Below are 13,873 nucleotides of genomic sequence, written 5' to 3' on the forward strand. Positions count from 1 at the left end.
CCCCCCCCCCCCCCCGCGCCCTAGAATGTGCTTGGTGGAAAAACAGTACTCAAGACACTACAGTTTTCTGTTTGTATGTCAGGCGTTATTGATTCTTCAGATTGGTCCTTCCACAAGCCTGGTGCTTGTGATGTTTAATGTTTCTGGTTCATCCTAATATATACATTAAGATATGTATTCCCCATCCTGGCTTTTAAAGTATCAAACTATAGCTTGGAGTGGAACATATTTCAATTTCTATAGATTTGCCTGCTTGAAAGAGAGGAAACAATGGACAGCATTTTAAAGTAAATGAATTAGTGACCATGCCTGCAGATTTTATTTTTTAATTGATGCAGCCAAGTTCTCAGGGTTGTTTTAGGGACGAATCAGTGCCTGGATGGATCATACTAGCTTCTGAGCTCTTCTTATGGGAGAGTTAGGAGCAGAGGGTTGGGGGGGAGAAAGAACCTTCTGCAGACAGTCTAAAGAGGACATTAAGGGAAGGCAGTGATTGAATGACCTTGGGCACGTTTCATAGGGTTGTTAGGAGGTTTGGAGGATTGAGTCAGATAAAGTATTATAGCATTTAGCATGGTGCCTAGCGCATATTAAGCCCCCCCCCGCCACCCCCTTGTATATTTTTTTTTAAAGAGAGAGAAATCTTACTGGTATAAACACTGTTCATTCTCTCAGCTCCTAACCATCAATTACAGACTTCATGGATATAGGATGTTAGAGCTTTGAGTTACTTTTCCATTAGTGGTGCTTTCTCATTTAGTCCCCCTTGTGGCCAAAAGCAGACATTATGTGCTAGATTAGAAACAAATTGGCCCACTCTCTGGCCTTCTCAGTACAGTGCTAGTGTCAATAGATTTTGTGGCCTCTGAAGCTCACACTTACTCATCTGCCTGACATCTTGTATTCAATCATTTAACAAGTATTACTGAGATCCTACTATGAGCAGGCATTTGTCTTGGCCTGGGGATACACCAGTGAGTAAGGCAAAAATCCTGCTCTTACGGAGCTTACATTCATTTTGGGAGACATACTGAGCAAATAAATTAAATAGTGTTCAAAGACGACAAGTGCAGTGGAGAAAAGTAAAGCAGGAGCCCTGCTGGAGGGCCAGATTCTGCTTTTAAATAGGGTCCTTGGGGAAGGGCTCCTTGAGGAGCAGAGACTTGGAAGAAATGAGAGATCTCAGCAGGCCAGGCAGAAGGAAGAGCAAGTGCAAAGTCCCTGAGGCAGGAGCATGCCAGGAGTGTTTGAAGGGCAGCCAAGAGGCCTGTGCGGCTGGAGCACAGTGAGCAAGGAGAGAGCCACTGGAGGCACATTGGAGGAACCAGCGAGGACTGCAGGTCAGGTAGCACCTTGCGAGCCAGGCTAAGAACACTGGCTTTCTCTCTCAAAGACGAATGCTGTGGAAGGCTTTTGATCAAAGGAGTGATGTTATTAGACTTAAGTTTCAACAGGATCACCCTGACTTCTGTGTTGAGAATGGAGCATGGAGGGCAAGCGTAGAGGCAAAGAGAGATGGGGGATTGGCCCAGGGTGGTAGTGGTAGAGATGGCAAAGTGTCCTGTGTGCTTTTCTGAATGGCATTTATTTTTTGTCAAGAACATGTTACCTTAAAGTTAGTTTAATTTTTTCATAATACCCTGTCAATATCAGACATCTGAATTTTACCTGTACATCTCATTTGGTGGCAGTATCACATGTGTGCAGTGTGGACAAGTGAGTGTCGAGAAGAAAGTTAATTAAATCACTAATAGCAGTTTCTTTCAAATTTGTTTGGGTTTTTTTTTCCTTAGTCACCTCAGGAGAAAGTTAGGACCACTGAAGGGAGAACCCTGCCTTACACTTTGTATGAGAATCTTGTTCTTGAATGCTGTATACACACATTCTTCCCCAGGTTTTTACTCATTTAATAGTAGGTCCTCTTGTGACATTATGTCTTATGGGCTCCAGTTTCACCTGAAAGGAAGCATGACTTCCCCAAACCATCCAACCCTGTCACACCCCATCAACACATAGCCACATAAAGCAAGTGACTCTAGCGGCAATGTCTGAGCATCTTCCTATTTATATATTAGAACTACGGTTTTGCTTCTGGTATTTTGAAGATGATAATACTATATAGAAATTATGCAAAGAAAATTCTCCCTTTTGAAAATAATGGAACTCTAGAAAAACCAAATCTATTCAACACCATAATCGTGAGAGAGATGCATGCCACTCTGTCACAGATTGACACTTAGGTTCACATTTATGCAATAATTGTTAGGATTAATTTATCCAGCCAGTTTCATTCCCATCCAGTAACCCCTGAGGACACAGACACTGTGTGGAAGCTGAATTTGAAGAGCTCGTCACTAAGATTCATTCTGTATTTATTGAGCTCTTACTATGGTCTCCAGAGGTATGTCGTATTATAGGCACAATGACTGGCTTTCAAGTTAAAAAATTGGGAATCATAAAAAAGCAACAATTCTGCTTACATTACGACAGAATGTTTGAATGACACGTGGTCTCAAAATCAGGCACAGGATGTGGGTGAGCCTTTGGTGGATACAAAGAAGGTAAAGGGCTAAATTTATTCCCTTCCACATGACTCTTAAAATATTGATGTATACACAATTAAAAATACAGGACAGGATAAATGTGTGGTCAGTGGAAACTTCCTGTCAAGACCCATTAATATAGTCGGAGCTCTTGTTTATAATCTCATACTGACACGATCTTTCTTAAAAGTACTTTTTTCTGTTAGTGTAGAATTTGATCCATCTTTTCACAGCAGTGCTCGCCTGGGGAGTGAGAGCAAGGGAAGAGCTTTCCCCACCGCAGCTCTTCCTTCACTGGTGGTTGGCCACCTGCTAATAGCACCAAGACTGTTAGTGCTCCTGGCACTCATGCGGTGGCCTCTGTGCGTGCATTAAACTTCACCAACAGATCTTAAATACAAGTGAGCTCAATTTGGGAACTTCACAGAGAAGGTGTGGTATAGAGGGAATACCCCAAACATTAAGCGTCTGTCACTTTAGCTACTACAGCTGGTCCTGATTTCTAAGTACATAAATCTCCTGGTAAGTGGCTTTGCTGGTCCCAATTCCTAATAGGCATTCACCTATATGACATCTATTTTTATATCTGGGTCATCGTGAAACCACAGAGGTGAGCTACATCCAGACAGTCTTAACCTCTGGTTTGCTTACTTTTTCTTTCTTTCACATACTTTTGGACATGTGAAGTTGGAGTAAGACATTCCTTATTAGTGCAGATCAAAAACCTAAGTCCTGTTTTAAACATTTTCAAGGAGAACTCAACAATGCTTCTAAATGAAAAGTAATGCCAAGAGGCTAAGAACAAGGTACACTTAACATTTCTCCCTGATGTAATGGAGCGTTTCTCAGTGTACTAATAAATGTGGAGTTAACTTAGTTTTTTGCTTTTGAGTCTTTCTTTGGGGATTTGTTTTTCTAAGGGGGAGGCAACCTTAAGTTCAGAGTCTTTGAGGGTAATATAAAGAAAATGAGAAGCCAATTCAGGGCTGCTCATGATTTGTCATTTCCCAGTAGGATATACAGAGTAACTAATGACATGTTTGGAAATATCCTGTGACCTTATTTGTTGAATAATTAAATTGAGTATAAGATAGAGCTGCTTGGGCTTCATTTGAAGGGGTTTAGTTATTCAAGTAGTAAAAGTATCACTTGATAAATTGGTGTTTATTATGATTGTATCAGCTGTATAGCCCTGATTTTCTGTGATAGGCCTATTTCAAATATTTCTACCATGTTCAGATCCTGTTTCTAATTCAGAAATTACTGTCACCCTGTGGATCAATTACCACCACTTCATGGGCCTTCTGGACATTAGAGAATATTCAGTCTCCAGCCAGCTAGACTCCCCAAGGGTGAGTACAGAGCCCAGCCAGTGCAGGACCTTGGGGAATGCCATTGACAGTGTAGTCAGCAAGCTGGCTAAGAGTTGGGCTTTGATCTTGGCCCTTCCCAGGACCACTGGGCAATTCACAGAAACACAAAGAAGTCTAGCTCTAGAAGGGCCCGTGTAGATGTCACCAGGGCCAGTTCTGTCACTTTATAGATAACAAAGTAAGGCACAGATATGTAACATGACTGGTGCAAACTGGCTGTTGCAACTTAAAGGTAACCAGGGGAAGGAAGCATTGTTTGCTAAACTTACAACATGCCTGGAGCCATCTCCTATGAATAATCACGTGAAGAGCCTGTGATGGGCCCATAAACAGAGCTGTAATTTCTGACTTTTCATAGTACCATTTCAAGCCCTTTTCATATTTTTAAAAGCATCTGTGATCTGTTAGATAATCTGCACTTCAGATTCTGGCTATATGGTCACTGATAAAATCCAAAGAGAAAGTAGAGTTTGTGACAATTTGCTCTAGGCTCATGACCTAGCTCCTGAAAATAGTAATCTATGAGTGGACTATAGGATGTAATAATATTTAAATACAAAATATCATCTTAGTGGGTTTTACTGGGTGTGTAAGTAAAGAGTACCATGTTGGCTTATTTGTGTAACTGTTCCAGTATTTTGTGTCCCATACATCTTTAAAGGAGAAAAAATTCCTTTCCTTCCATGTCTCCTACTTCTCTACTGGCAAGTACCTTCATAGACTTGTCTACTCTGTTTTGTGTCTCCTCGCTTTCCCTGTTTTCCAGCATCATCCTTTTGCATTCTAGTGATGGTCTTCCTCAAGTCTCAGCCTTTGACCTTCCCCCATCCTCTGCATCTGTTTCCTGAGACACATGGTTCCTTCAGTTATCACTTCTGGCCTCAGGCCTCACCTGCAGCTCTGACTCACTTCTGAACTCCAGACCCACATCCACAACTCCCCTTGTGGCCTTTGGTCACCTCAAACCCAACAGAAAACAGGGCCTGGACCAGAAGGTCTCTGGTTTTCCTATTGGTTCTCAGACTCAGTTCTAACAAATCAGCATTTAAGATAATTTCATTCCTCTCCCTCTTCTCAACCTCCCTGTCCCTTTTTGATAGTGCCATTAATCTCTCAGCCATGCACCCCATGTTCTCTTTAACACACACATACACACGCACCCACCCACATGGACACAGACAAAAATGATGGAGCGAAAAGGTTAAATTGGCCAAAATACTTGCCTAGAAAGAAACAGCTCAAAGCACATGTCTTATTGCTATCAAGATAACAGTGTCATCTTTATATAAAAAGTAAATCTTTCCTTATGCCAGTGAGTTAATAAATTCTCAGATGTCTGAGTCAAACTACCAATGTGTGACCTGCTGGCATATTTCCTTCCCTCTCTTTTCCAGGAGCCTCTTGCCACTTTGGAAAGCTGGCCTCAGGTCCAGAAATGAGCCAGCTTTCCTACCCCCACTGCTGACGGTTTGTCGGTCACGGGGAGACCTTTATAAACACTCTTTTGCTTATTTGCTCAAAGGCACATCTGTAAATACATTTCAGTGAATAAGTGCATTAAGCTTGAGATTCCTGTTTTTTGTATCAGAATATTAGAGTTGGGGGGAAGCACTGGAAATCAGATTTTTCTGCCTCCTAATCTTACCAAAGAGAGCGCTGAGACCCAGAAAGATTAGGTGATCTGCCCAAAGTCACACAGCTGATTAGTGACAAAACTGCAACTGGAGCCGTGGTCGCCTAACCCCAGCCCAGAGTTCTTACATTCACCTATTTAAAAAGATATATTGGGTCTCTTTCTGCCATCCATCTGGAGTGGGTGAGCCCAGCAAAAAACCCTGATAATTCTGGTTCTTACTCTTTTAAAATACACTAAGTGTATACACAAATAATTTGTAATAAAATCTTAAGTTGTAAATATAAAAGATTCATATCATTACTTCTTAAAGAGAAGACCATGAGATGATGGAAGCTGCTGGTTTCTTTGTCTTTGTGGCTTCTTTCTCTACTTCTATGAAATCAAGTCCCAGCACTGTACAAAGACTCACCCTCCCCTGCTGTCCCCTTGGCGTACATAATCACATGTGAATCAGCCGAAAGAATAGTTTGTTGGCTGCTTTTCTTAAAATCTTACTTCTGAGGAACCTGTATTTTCATTATTGATGATGTGTATGGAGTTTCTGTGTCATGCATTTTTTTTTTTTTGAGTTATAGAATTATCTAGAATGGGGGAAGGATATTCCACAATACCTCTGTGTATAGTTGCCAAGATTGAATTAACCTATAAACCTCTGAGATGATTGAATTGTGGCTTTCACCTCAAATGCAATCTAGCTGAGATTTCTGCCTGTAGTCTCTTCTGTGTGCTGCTTTTGGTGGGTTTTTAGATGCAGTGTTTTATCCCATATGGCTTCCTAGGCAACAGTCATCTAGATAGCTTAAACCTCTATTATTCAATTTTCTGTTGTCTTTTTTTCTTTAATTGCATGATATAATAAATATGAATGTGTGTCATTATTAGAATAATGAGCGTATGCTCATGTAGGAGGTGGGGCTCACAAAACACATATTATGGATTTAGTGAGAGGAAATTGAAACTTAACCTTCTCAGACCCAAACCTGGTTCATCTGAGATCAATTGCAGCAACTGAGTCGGAAGGTCTGTGGTTTGTGTGCAGAAAAGGGAGTGGACTGGAGTAAAATGCCTGGGGATGTGTGAGAAAGATGGAGGCCCTGCATCCCTGGCTCCTCTCTGAGAATTGGGATGCTGCAAGGTCAGCAGGGAGACTTCCCAGCATGATCCGGGTAGACCTTCCAGGAGCAAGAGGAATCATTTATGTCTGTTGCCTGCTCCCCTAATATTAACTTTAAGATTAGAACTAACCTCAATAATTCACTTCCAGAGCAGCTTGGACACCCCTTGGCATATTGCCAAGCCTATATGTCGTTTTCTTTCAGTGTAATTTCAAAGCAATATGTACTATCACACAAAAGCTTTTTTTTTTAGTTCTGACCTAACTTTTCTAATGCCACAATTGTAGTTTTATTCGTCACCAAGCCTAAATTAGTAGCAGCTAGTGGTACTCTTGAGCTGTGGTGTAAACAGAAAACAAGCTGCTGGGAATAAGCCTCCTGGCATGCACTAGATTTGGGAGCACATACAGTGGTGGTTGTGCTCCTTCACCAGGCCACTTGTGTGGTCTCTGGTCTCTAATCTGTCACCTCCTCAAACCACAGCATTGTCAGCTTGCTAATTGATCCTTCTGAGAAAGAAGCCAAAAGAGAAAGGTAACACATGCTGATGATTGATTTATGAACTCGAGGTCTCTGAGGCACTCAGATACAAGTTGCTTTGGTGAACTCTAAACTTAATTATTGTGCCTAAAGGGGAAGAGAGATGTCAAAAGAACCTGGCCCTTGCTTTTCACTTTGAACTTCCAAGTGTTTGAGAAGTGGCTCCCCTGTGGGTGCTTGCAAAGGGACGTGTATGGATGAGTGCATGTGTGTTGAGAGGAACCAAGGAAAGAATCATACAATGACTTTTGTCTTTCGCTTGTTTTTGTGTGTTTCTTATCCTTAGTAAGGAGCATTTTTATAGTATTGCCTGGCAGTTTCTTCTAATACCCACCCCAAGTCTAGTACCACTACCACTACCAACTGTGGTTTTACTCACCTATGGCTCACTGCAGTCCAACCGTTTTCTCCCTTGTGTGTTTAATCTTTTCTTTTTTGTCCTTGGCATTGTTATTTCCTCAGATTACTGACCTGCTTAGTGGGTCCTACTGGCATTCTTACCATTTCTGATAGATCCTCACAGAGCTTCAGAGGGTATAGCTGGTGGAAGACTAGCATGAAACTTCTTTCTCTTTCTCAACTCTATGACTGTCTACTTATTCATTCAGCAGACATGTACTGGACATTGTGTGCAAGGCACACAGCTTCTGCCCTCAAGGGGATCACAGTCCTGGATACACACGGGAAGGGGATAGGGCACAGCAGGACCATGACATACTATAGAGTAAGTTTAAGGAGGCTGGGAGGAGTGGGTGTCTTGTGTACCATAAGACTTTAGGATATGGACGGGGAGTTATAGGAAGAATAGGACTCTTAGGTTAAAAAGATCATCATGAGCAAAGGTTGGGAACTACCCAGAGAACAGCTCTGTTTTCCTGGAACTATATAGAATGCATAATGGCATAGGGTGAGGGAGGTAAAGCTGAAGAGGCGGGCTATGGTATGTGCAGAAGGCCTTGCATATGAGGAGTGCAAGCTTCTGAACACAGAGCTAGTCCATCAGCAGCGTTTAAGTGTGACAGTAGCAATATTGGAGAAGGCCTTTCCTCTCTGGGTTGTTCTTAGATTCCTAACACACAGGTGCTGGAAGGGGGGCCTATTTAACCCAGTCCCCACATTATTCAGAGGAGCATGAGTTCCTTAGAAGGTGATTGATTTGGTCAAGGTCAGGATTTTGGATGGATATTCTCTCATGCAATATGGTGCCCACAGTGTTCTGTTTGTTTGCACCCACCAGCAAACTTTAAGAGGTACCACTGAGGTCCACAAAAAGAGTCTTTTTTCCAAAAATGGAATATTTGTATAATTTATATAATATGAACATTTTAACAAATTGGTATTGTAGACTTTGTACTTTATATGAGGAGAGGCTTTGTATATGCTTCATATACAAAGCAGTGGTTGCATTAGGATAAATTCTTATTTTTTCAAGAGGAGAAAAGACATAAAAATGGTCTTAATACTGTTTGCCTTAAAAGCAGGATCTGTGTTAACTTTGACATATTGTGTATAATATTTGTTATGGTAATTTAGCTTCATGAAATCACTGGTCACAGAAATGTAAGATAATATCAGATTCTCACACGAGTACTTGATCAGCAGCATACGTTTTCATTAAAGTAGTCACATTCCAGTAATGACCAGCAATAGCAACACAGAGAATGCAGCTGCTCAGTACATATCTGAAGTGTTATGGAATCTTTGGGAGCAATCCCATGAAGTTGCAAGTCTCGAGATGAGACTTATACTCAGCCTAAATAGTAACTACTTTACTAGTTTAACTGACTTTTTGTTTTTTCTTCAATACGTTTGCACTGATATTTATAATTTTGGGCAAAAAATGCTAAAGCGAAAAGCCTTTGTTTCCATTTTAAATTACCTCAGTATTTACCTGATGTAGAAGTTTTGTAAGTATTTGGCATTTGACAGGCTCTGTTTTATAAAATACAGGTTCTAAGAGCCAGAGAAATTAAATGTATTTATTTATTTATTTATTCATTTATGTCAGTGAATAGTAAACATTTACTCTGTGCCTGGGACTGTGCTAGGCATTGAGTCATAAGAGATAGCTCAGGCACTGTCTTTTTCTACATGGTGTTCACTGCGTTCTTACCCCTAGCGACTTGATCACTGATTCTTAAATTTTGATTCCAGTGGGCAAAAAGCATTTTATGTTTCTATCTGGAGGAGTATGGCAGAAGAGGCTGTTCAAGGAAGGTACTTTTTCTTAGCAGCCACCAGGTGTCAGCAGAGTACTTGGAATGAAACAGCATCTGTGTTCTTCGTTTTCTTAATTCACTAAGGCCATTCCCACTGGAACTTTTCAAGGGCATCAACCTCCACTGGACTACTTTCTGTCAAATATTAGTGTCAAACACTTTCTCCTCAAGACTACATCACAATCATTCACCTTTGCCTAATAAAAGTAACACTAGTTCCTCGATCTTTTTCTGATTTAAAACTTTTAATTCTGTCTTTCACGGTGATGGTTCTACGTGAGAGAGAGGCCACTGGCATAGGGAGTAGGCGAGTGTCCCCAAACTCTTGTTGTTTCTGATGACCTATCCCTCATATATGAGCCCACCCTTGCCTAATGTGGGGAAACCTTCAGGGTCCACTCTTTCCTGCACAGAGAAACGATCTGATAGTGGAGCTTGATGGTTCCAAACTACAAAAAAGCATATTCAGTGTGTAAAGGAGAGAAGCCTAGGCATCTGCCCTGACTCAGCCATTTGGTTCATGGTATAGCATGTATTTGGTGGTGTTTACTTACAGATGTTAAGGAACAATGTGTTGGTTGATAGGGGAAACCTTGGCCAGGTGGGCGTTGATTTATATCATGCTGGTTTTATCCAGTTTCTCATCTTGCCTCCTCACTTGAGTGGGCAAGCTGGACAGGAATCTGAGGCATTTGATATGAGACACAGGGACAGAACTGGGGAAGGGCTCCCATGGACACCCATGTTTCTTTCAAGCTTTGTATGGTGTCAGAAGTGGTAGCAATTAAAAGGCTGTCAGTTTGAATGAGTTGCTAAGCAATTGGAAAATTGGAGGGGGACCGGCTGGGGGGATAGTTAAAGATACAAAGCAGCTGGTGGCTTCAGCAGCTAAAACTGCTGGGGTGTGTGGCCTGCAGGGGTCGAGAGTGAGGCATAGCATGTGGCTCCGAGTCTATTCCCTAGAGTAAGGCAGATTGATGCAAGGTTCTACAATTTAGACATGCTGCAGGGATTTCCTTTGGACTGATCAGTGGGATTTGCAAATTGCATTATAGCTAATTCTAGGAACTATTCAGATTCTTCTGTTTTATATCAAATAAAGTATTGTAAATAAGACAGCACATCAATAGGGATTCAGAAATATCTGTAATATTTTGTGTTTGTAGAGATTTTTATGATAGTCAAAGAGAATCACCTTGTTCTTTAAAACATCACGCAGGATGTCCTTAAAACCTACTATATACACATATGCCATTGAAGAGGGTGAATGATATTCTTTCTGGGGTGATACCCAGCTTGATATTGGGCAGCCCCCAGAAGAAAGTTCTCAGACCTGTCTTACGATGTAATTTTTAAGCATCTTTTAAAAAAAAAAATTTCTTTATTGTTGACTTGACTTCCAGTTAACACAATAACTGCACATGGGATTGCGTAAGGGGCAGATCTAATTGTACAAAATCGAAGTGTCTTTACTCCATGGTGGTTTTAGTTTCTGGTATCTGACATTTCCCATTGCTCAGGGAATCCTACAGCAAATCCCATCTTGCTCATGGAAACTTGAATCTTCAAATTGGGCCACAGTGCTCTGTTGATTTTCACCTCTCTCAGCAGTGGTTTCACATTCTCCTCTCTCCCTTTTCAGATCACTGGGGTGATCCTGCTGGCTGTTGGAGTCTGGGGCAAGCTCACTCTGGGCACCTATATCTCACTTATTGCCGAGAACTCCACAAATGCTCCCTATGTGCTCATCGGAACTGGCACCACTATCGTCGTTTTTGGCCTGTTTGGGTGCTTTGCTACATGCCGTGGTAGCCCGTGGATGCTGAAACTGGTGAGTATGTCACAACATAATACTGCATTTTTAATTTTTTGTGTAAAAATATAAATCATATGAAGGTGAAGTGGCTCTCCTTGAGGCCACAGACAAGACCTTAATATTTACTGATTCTAATTTTAATCCAGACTCTTACCTAATCCACCCTTTAATCCCACAGAGGAAAAAACAACCCCAAACACACCCTGGCACAATTCAGTCCCAGTCCCTTGAGGTAGATGATGACCACGCAGTGGCCAGCAACTCCGATAGGCCATTGATATCCTTGTGGCAAGATGCCCTGTTCTAATTTTGACCTCTGTCTTCAAAATCACCTTGAGCATGTAATGTGCAGCTTTGGTGGGCAAAGTAACATCCTGAACCTAAGCAGTCTTCCACCTCCAAGTTCCCACTGGAGAAATACCTTCTGCCTCCTTGGATCTGGCCATTACATGGAGACATGTGCACTCCCTGGCTAAGTGCTCTGGGAGTTGAGCTAAGCCCAAGGTCCCCCCACTTGCCTCACCTTGTCAGAGGGTTGATGGCACTGCCAAGTATTGGCTACCAGTACCATTGGCTGGGTGCCTTTACTCTACGAGGACAGACAGAGCGGTGATGCTTCCCAAAGGCTGTTACTGTGATTTTGAAATTTTAGCTGCCTAATTCCCTATTCACTGTCCATGCTCTTCACTGATCAGGATTAACATTGAAGGATTTTATGGATAAAAGTGAGCAAGGACATCTCCTGAAAAGAAAATTTTGTTTAAATGATTTATTTTAGAGGTCTCATTCCGTGAAAGGGGGAAGCAGAGATTCCATCAGGGCTATGTTCCCTGTCCTTGTTTAGCCCTAGGTTGTAGTAACATTTAGTGACATATGTGGGGGGAGGGTGATTCACTCTGAAGGATCCACCTTCTCAATTGGCACTGGTCAGTCAGCCTCTTGGTTGGCAACCTTGTGGAAGTGGTGATTGACTCAGCCACTTTCTGTCCTGCAGACCACGTAAGAGGTTGATGACTCGGCTGCGACAGATTGTTCCAGGTTGAAGGAGACACTTCTGCTGCTGTCATCTGACACTCTATCCCAGTGTCCTGAGTCTATATTGGAGTACTTCTCATAAGCACGAGGGTTTCTTTTGATCTAGTGCCATGGTCCTCAACTCTGGATGCAGGTTTAAATCACCTAGTCAGCTTTTTGAAAACACTTTTGCCAGGCCCCACCTCCAGCCAGTTGAACTAGAATCTCTGGTGATGAGGCCTTGGCATCACATTTTCTAGAAAGCTCTTCAGGAGATTCTGTCATATAGACAGTGTTGAGAACCTCTTGTTTTAGTACAGTGAGTAAGCTAAGAAGAGAATTAACTTCAGAAGCATAGAAAAGAAAGATTACTAAAAAACTGTCTGCCTAAATAAGAAAGGAGGAAACCTGATGATAAGACCTGACTGATTCTGACACTACCTGGATTAAGTCTTTAGTAGCAAGGATGTAACCCTTCTGGGCCTTTGTCTCCAATTATGAAAGAATAGTATTGGGCTGTGTTAGTCTGTTTCTGTTGCTTATAACAAAATAAACAGAGCTGAGTATTTTATAAAGAAAACAAAATTTATTGCTTACAGTTTAGGAGACTGGGAAGTCCAAAGTCAGGGAACACATCTGGTGAGGGTCTTGGTGGTGGCAACAGTAACCCAGGGGTCTCATGTGGCAGAAAATAGCAAAGCAGAGAGAGACTAACCTCCCATGTGCTCTTCTTTTAATGCCTTCATAACCACACCCCTGACCACCATTATTAATCTATTCACTATGGCTTGGTCCTATAATCTAATCACCTCTTCAAGGCCCCACCTTTAAATTACCGTAATAGTATTTCCCACCCTCAACAGTTACAGTGGGAATTAAGATTCTCATATATGAACTTTGGGGACACAATTCAATCAATCCACAGCATTCCGCCCCTGTCCCCCAAAGTTCGTGTCCTTCTCACAGGTAAATACATTCTTTCCATCCCCCAAATCTCCCCAAACAAATAAACGATAAATATTCCCATTCAAAAAGGGAGAAATAGGCCAAAAGAAAGGGGTAACAGTTCCCAAACAAGTCTGAAACCCAGCAGGGCAGGCAGTAAATCTCAAAGCTGGCAAATCATGTACCTTGACTCCATGTTTGACGTCCTCTGCGTGCTGGTATAAGGGTTGGGCCCCCAAGACCTTGGGCAGCTCTACTCCTATGGCTTTCCTGGTCTTAGGCCACACTTTGGCTCTCCCAGGCTGGGTTTGCAAGCTTGTAGCTCCACAATTCTGGGGTCTCCATGACAGTCCCATTCTCACCTCTCCACCAGGCATGGTGCTGATGGGGTTTCTCTGCTGCATCTCCAACCCCACGTTTCTGCTCTGCATTGCTCTAGTGAAGGCTCTACATGGTGACTTCACCCAACACATCTCTCTCTGGACACACAGGCTTTTCCATATATCCTTTGAAATCAGGGTGGAAGCTCCCAAGCCTCCACAGCTCTGGCATTCTGCGAGCCTGCAGACCTAACACCACATAGATGCCACCAAGGCTTCCGGCTTGTATTTTCCAAAGCTGTGGGTCCAGCCACACCTGAGGCCCATTTAGCCACAGACGGAGCAGCCGGAG

The 13,873-nt window shown here is 42.2% G+C and overlaps 1 protein-coding gene across 1 annotated transcript in view; it reads left to right on the plus strand.

Annotated features, from left to right (window-relative positions):
• Nucleotides 1-13,873, plus strand: part of TSPAN7 (tetraspanin 7) — a 125,147-nt gene that overhangs the window by 88,810 nt on the left and 22,464 nt on the right. Inside the window, exon 2 of the mRNA XM_008571792.1 lies at nucleotides 11,069-11,257. Coding sequence (XP_008570014.1) covers nucleotides 11,069-11,257 — 189 coding nt within the window. The remainder of the gene's footprint in view (nucleotides 1-11,068; nucleotides 11,258-13,873) is intronic.

This window comes from Galeopterus variegatus, unplaced genomic scaffold, assembly GCF_000696425.1.
Source record: "Galeopterus variegatus unplaced genomic scaffold, G_variegatus-3.0.2 Scaffold722, whole genome shotgun sequence".
Taxonomy (NCBI): Eukaryota; Metazoa; Chordata; class Mammalia; order Dermoptera; family Cynocephalidae; genus Galeopterus; species Galeopterus variegatus.